Genomic DNA, 7,357 nt, shown 5'->3' on the forward strand with positions numbered 1-7,357 from the left:
ATGCATCATTACATTATTATACTTTGACGATAATTATATTAATATATGGAATTATTTCACTATCATAAAAAAAATTTAATTATAGAATATCAAAAATTTAAATATATGTTATGATATTCAAAAGATTAATTTTTTTATTACCATATTTCATTATTTATATAAAATTATTCACGTATCTAATTTTTATAAATCTCATTCAAAGATAAGATCATAATAAATCATTAAGTTTTTATTAATCTCGCTGATGAAAAAATATATAGTCTTATTAAAAAAAATATTATTGATATTTAATTTTAAAAATTAATTTCAAAAAAAATTTTTGCTTATCATGATATTTATTTCTTTAAATTAAAAAATGCTTACTACAAATTATTTTTATCATAAAAACAAGAAATATATTTATTTAATATAATATAAGTACAATATTTTAAGATTAAATAAATATTTAGTAAATTGTAAATATTTTAATATTTTATTACTTATTTTAAATTTTATATTATATTATATTATATTATATTATATTATATTATATTATATTATATTATATTATATTATATTATATTATATTATATTATATTATATTATATTATATTATATTATATTATATTATATTATATTATATTATATTATATTTATATTTTATTATATTTATATTATATTATATTATATTTTATTATATTTATATTATATTATATTTATATTTTATTATATTTATATTATATTATATTATATTTTATTATATTTATATTATATTATATTATATTTATATTTTATTATATTTATATTATATTATATTATATTTTATTATATTTATATTATATTATATTATATTATATTAATTTATTTAAATAATTGTTATATATACATATGTATTTCTATTTTGTTTTAGGTTAAACGCAGATCCCTTAAAAAATCCTTACGCGCCAAAAGATAAACAAAAACTGGAAGAATTTCGAAAACAAATATATTCAAAAATCGTTGTAATTTAAAATTTTTTAATATCTAAAAGTATATTTATATGAACAAAATTTTTATATTTAAAACTAAGATTTTATGATTTGGATAAATAACTATTAAACGTTTAATATTATAAAATAGTTTTTATTATATATTAATGTATCATATATTAAAATAAATTTAAATATAATTTAAATTTAATAAAAATATTTTTCTAATATTATATTTTTATTAAAAAATTAATTATTTCATAATAATTAATAAAGAATTATTTCATTATTTCCTTTCACCGAAAAAAAATTATTCTAGTAAAGAAAATTTTAATTTATTAATTGTTATCATATGACTAATTTGTATGAATATCTGTCATGTAAATCAACAGGTTTATATAAATAGAATTATATTATATCTGCAAAACATAGCAATTATATAGCTATTTGTATATATATAATTTTACTATTAAATATAATTTTTATTTAAATATTCTTTTTCAGTAAAATTATTGACAGCCAAATATTCCTATATTATGATTCAACTACAATATAAAAATATAAATATTTTTTACTAAGTTTTTACAAAATTATTTAAAAAATAATTTTATATTTTTATCAAATTTTGGGAGTAAGTAAAAGTAAACTACACAAAATAATCATTATTTATGTAATTATTATCTTAAATTTATTATCTTAAATTATCTTAAAAAAATTTTTTTATTCATAAAATTAGTTTAGTAAGATCAAAATAATTCATTTGCTTTGTTTTTTTTGTTTTAAATTATATTTCCTTATTTCACGAAGACCTTAAAAATAAATTTAAAAAATAATTATTCACAATAGAAAGTAAATATCTTAAGAATTCAAATTTAAAGGAGAATTGGAATATATAATATAAATGAAAGATTATCTAAAAGGTGAAAATAAATATTGATTGTAATATAATACTGATTTACATAATTCATTATTATTTATTTTTTTTTTGAAAAGAAATATTATAAATTAATTAAACTAAATAAATAATTGATAATAATCTTAATTGATCATACTATTAGATTTTATCAATTTTTATATCTGTATATCAATTATATTAAATAAAGATCATTTTCATTAAAAATGTTACAAAATCGGAATTATAAGTTCAAAATTCAAAGATCGCGATGATGTAAAGATCAGTGTTTATAAATGTATAGTTCAGCTAGAATTAAAAAAAGACTTTCTGAAAGTGTTAGTGATTGCCATACTGCATTTAAGAAAGTTTAACAATAACTAAAAAAAATAACTAATTAAAAGTTAAAGCCGAAATGAATAGAAAATATCTATTATATTTATGTATATGTCTTTGAATATTCTTTTGAAAGTGGCCGATTAACTTGAAATTTAAGAATTTTAAATTCATTTTACAAAATGGATTTTAAAATTATATTTATTAATTTCTAAGATATTAATAAAAATCTTTTGATACTATACATTCAATATTAATTAATTGATATTAATAAAAATCTTTTGATACTATACATTCAATACTAATTAATTAATATTAATTAATTAATTAAATTTAACATGCTTCAATTCTATTTAGCATCATTATTAATATATATTGAATACTATCAATTTGAATATTATTAATATAACCGATTTTATTATAATAGTTTTAATCGTTAATTAATAGCCAATGACAAAATCGGTTTTATAATGTTTTTCATCTATAATTTTTCTATATAATATATCATGATAGTCATTCAAAATAACGAGTGAAATTAATATTACTTGTTATTATTTAGTATTACGTATAACAAACTTGGGCATTCATGAATTTTTGGAATGTATTAAGGATATTGCATTATACAATGCACTATTTAGAGATTTGTTTTATTATAATAACGATATTTCGATTATTTTACCAAAATTAAAAGACAATTACAAGATTGTTTAATTATTTTAGGATTTTGAAGAATAAAAATTTCTTTTTGAAAAAATACAAACAAATATCTTACAGATATAAATGAAGAATATATAAATTCTGAAGTTGAAAAATGTTTGATTGATGAAGAAATTGGACTTGAAATTCTTTTAAATTATTGTTTGATGAAATTATTGATGTTGATGGAATTTATTATTAACGATTCTAATTAGATTTTAAATTTTGCTATTTTTTTATTTGAAATTATTCTAACATAAAATGAAAAAAAAATTATATTTTTATTATTTTAAAATAAAACAAAATGTGTATTATTCTCTGTTATATTTAAAAAAAAACTATTTACATAATTCTAACTAATTTCGCTCCTTCATATGATGCGGAATTCTTGTAAATTCCTATAAATTACATCATATTGTATATAAAATATTCGTAGGATATTTTTAGAAAGTTAATTTTAGAAATAAACAAAAATGTTGATATACGAAAATATTGATTAAGATTTATTTATTAATTTATAAACAATTGAAGTAGAAAACAATAAAGAAACATAGAAAACAATGAAACGATGGCATAGGTTAGATGTAAAAATAAATCAAACATGAAACATATTTTTTTCAGATTCTTAGGATTCTAAAATCCCATTATCATTTTCATATCATTATTATCAGTAAAATGAAAAAACTATTCATATGGATTCCATATTGTACCAATATAAATCTCGCAGAATTAAATAACAATAGCATATACTGCTTTTTATTTCATATATTAATTTTTAATATATTTACAAAAATATGAACAGATATGAATGAAAATAGATATAATAAAATTATATACACATAATAATATCATAATAATATAATTAAACAACCGATACGAAATATTTAAACGATTTCCATCATTTTCACTATTGCTTCTGATTCCATAATAATATAATTCAATCTACCAAACGATGAATAACTGATCATTAGTGAAATCAAATCAATCCTATATTGCATTCTGAAAAATCATTCGCAACAAATTCGCAGATGATATTCCAATCATTACAAATCTAAATATTCTGTATAAAAATAGATTACAATTGCTCAATCTTTTTCATAACAATAAAGACTTTCTCGCGTAGAAGAATCATATACACGATTATCGCACAAGATATCAAAAATTTCATTATTTTACTATTATATCAACATTGATTTAAAAATTTATCATATTCTATATATTAACTTAACAATTGAGATGTTTTTAACAACGTTAAAGTGATTCGCACAATGCAGAAGAACCAATTATATATTCTAAAAATGCAAAGATTTATAAATAATGTGCGAACTGCATAAAGCACACAAAAAATAATAAATTCAATAAAAAACTTTGCAATCATTATTTACTTTGAAAACAAATAAAATAACATTTCATATCACTCCGCATTTTGACGATATTTGCAAACAAAGAAGCATTATATATATAATGATATATATTTACAAATTTGATCTATAAAAAAATTATTGATTAAATAATCTAAACAAATGATACTACTGATATAGTATTCGATATAGTTCGTGATGTGATTTTGGCTTTCGGCATTAATTATACATATACATTATCGATTGAAATATTTATTGCAAATATTAGGCGATCTTGATTTTTATTAATGTAACATATAATTGCCGAGCCAAACAAAGGAGAATTATAATTTTTTAAATTAACTGTTTTCTGAATAATTATTTTTTTTATAATCCTCTTTTCCGAATTATACAGAAAAAGAGAATAGATATTTGATATTGGTAAAATTTTCATTTTTTTTAATTCCTCTGACCTCAAACTAATAAGTATTTGATCTTTAATTTCTGAATTTTTCAAATTATGTTAAGATAGCAGAGATTTAAGTCTCATTACAATATCAATTCTAATCAATTCTAATTACACATTTCAACTACTTTTATCATAAGATGGCATAAATGATCAATCTTTTATGATCTCAAATTATATTATTAATACTATTCTATTAAAAAAGTTCATAGAATTATATCAATAAAATTTACTGATTCAATTTCTTTCCAAATCAATAGTATTCTTTTTTAATAAATAATTCATTTTTGAAAATATATACTTATATATTATTCCAATGACTCCAATGACTTTCCATTACTCAAAACAATGTTAAAAATCTTCTTATGAAATTCTCAAGATTATTATCGCTTCGCATTTTATGTTTTCAATATCGTCCTTTAATAAATAGTTGCTTGCTTTATACATCTTTATACATTTTTTTTAGATCATCTTTCATACATCAACTGCTACAATTCCTTTTTTCTCGTTTCGAGTTCCATAAGAAATTTCGCATTAATGTTGTTTTTAAAAAGATTAAAAGATTTTTTTAACAAAAAATATTTTTTAAGAAATATACCGAAAGCCAAAAGAAATAAAAATATTACCATAAATGATGATATTGTAAAATTGAATTTTATAATTTATAGATTATATATATTTATTATTTATATTTTATAGATTATATTTATAGATAACTATAAATTATATTTCTCATCGAAACAAATCGCCACAAAAAATGCTAAAATGACAATAAAAAAATCATTCTATGATTTTTTCTATGATAATTTCTTTTGATATGTTTCAATTATTTATTTGTGCATTAATTGATTTCAAAGAAATACATAGTATATAATATATATAACTAACATAAATTTATAAAACATAGTTTTTAAATTTTCATTAAACACTGAGATAAAAAAATTAAAAAAAAAAAAGTTATTTTTCTTCACAATTTCGATAAATTACTATTTTTTCAAGATTTTTTTTTATACATTATTTAATAAAATAATTTACTTAACTTCTCAAAAAAGCTTAAGTCGTTAAATCTAAAAAAGTTATCGTCTTTTAAAAGGTGTCTATTTTTTAAATTTTATGCTAAGTTTTCAAAATATTATCCTTCATTCTATTCTTTATATTTTTTTTTTTTTTGTAAAATTTTTCTCATTAATCTTTCATTATTTATATCTTCACAATTTTCAATTATTTTTATTTGCAGAGCGTTTTCATCACTAATATAGGATGTCTCAAAATTAACGCAAGATTTAAATTTGCCGCCATTTTTGCATTAAATTGTTGACAACCCTGAATAAAGAACAGTTTGACAGCTGAGAATTTAGGGTTAATAAAAATGGAGTGTTATACGATACAACAACGTGTTTGCATTATTAAACAATATTTTAAAAATAATGAAAGTTTGACGGCCGCAAAATAATCCTAAGCGATGAAGCACATTTTCACCTCGATGGCTTTGTTAATCGCCAAAATTGCCGTATTTGGGGTTCGGAGAACCCATGTATGATTAGCGAAAAACAAATAGATCCACAACGTGTCATTGTTTGGTGCGCATTTTGGGCAGGAGGCATCATCGGACTATATTTTTTTGAGAATGAGGCTGGTCAAACAGCAACTGTTAATGATGCTCGATATCGCGACATGATAATACAGTTCTTTCTGCCGAAATTGGACGATACTGATATGGCCAATATGTGGTTTCAACAAGGTGGCACATGCCATATAGCCAATGAAACAATTCAATTACTGCATGAGACATTTCCTGGTCATGTACTCTCTCGTTTCAGTGATCAGAATTAATCTTTAAATCATATGATTTAACACCATTAGATTTCTTCTTATAGGATTATTTGAAGTCAAAGGTCTATGTCAACAATCCCACAACCACACGTGCATTACAAGAGGAAATTAAACGCTGCGTCAACGAAATTCAGCCACAATTATGTAGAAAGGTCATGAAAAATTTCAACGAAAGGATATGTATGTGCCAGCAAAACCGTGGAGACCATTTGTCCGATGTGTTATTCCATAAATAACCCTATCCTATGTACTTTATGATTCACTTAAAAAATAAATATTTAAAGACTAAAAACTCTCTTTTATATTTAATTCAAATCTTACGTTAATTTTGAGAAACTCTTTATCTTATATATAGAATTCCTTAATATATCAAATTCATCCGTTAGATTTTTAAAGGCAGATTCATGCAGATCTAGTCATAATGGCCACTTTATTGATCATCTGCGACGAATTCATCTATTTTTAAATTTCTCATTGAAAATTCTTCTTAAGTTGCTGCAAAAATATATTGTATATATATTTCAACATGTATAAATTATAAATTCTGTATTATATCCAAATTAATTTCTATGAGCAGAAATATCAATTTTTTTTGGAAAATATTGTATAATTTTCATTATCATTTTCATTATAGTCATAAATGCTAGCAAAAAAAACGTTATATTATTTATTTATTAATATTATATATTATTTATTAATTATTTATTATTTACTATTTATTATATATAGTCATACATTTATCAAAAATTGTTTTTAAAAATTTCTTTAGATTTATACTATTCTTTAGATTATATACTATGGATTTTCATTTGTCCATGTATGAATGTATTCTCATTAAATATCTCAC

The 7,357-nt window shown here is 19.7% G+C and overlaps 1 protein-coding gene across 2 annotated transcripts in view; it reads left to right on the top strand.

The window, feature by feature from the left end:
• The window catches only part of LOC113218599, a 29,968-nt gene extending 23,166 nt beyond the window's left edge, over window positions 1–6,802 (top strand). Inside the window, exon 4 of one of the 2 annotated variants that reach the window (XM_026439103.1) lies at window positions 5,915–6,802. In XM_026439103.1, coding sequence (XP_026294888.1) covers window positions 5,915–5,936 — 22 coding nt within the window. In that variant the 3' untranslated portion in view covers window positions 5,937–6,802. Of the gene's footprint in view, window positions 1–889; window positions 1,043–5,914 lie in introns of those variants that run through there. The other variant, XM_026439101.1, reaches the window with a different exon arrangement.
• The last annotated feature ends 555 nt before the right edge of the window (window positions 6,803–7,357 follow it).

This window comes from Apis mellifera, linkage group LG2 (genome assembly GCF_003254395.2).
Source record: "Apis mellifera strain DH4 linkage group LG2, Amel_HAv3.1, whole genome shotgun sequence".
NCBI classification, from domain to species: Eukaryota; Metazoa; Arthropoda; class Insecta; order Hymenoptera; family Apidae; genus Apis; species Apis mellifera.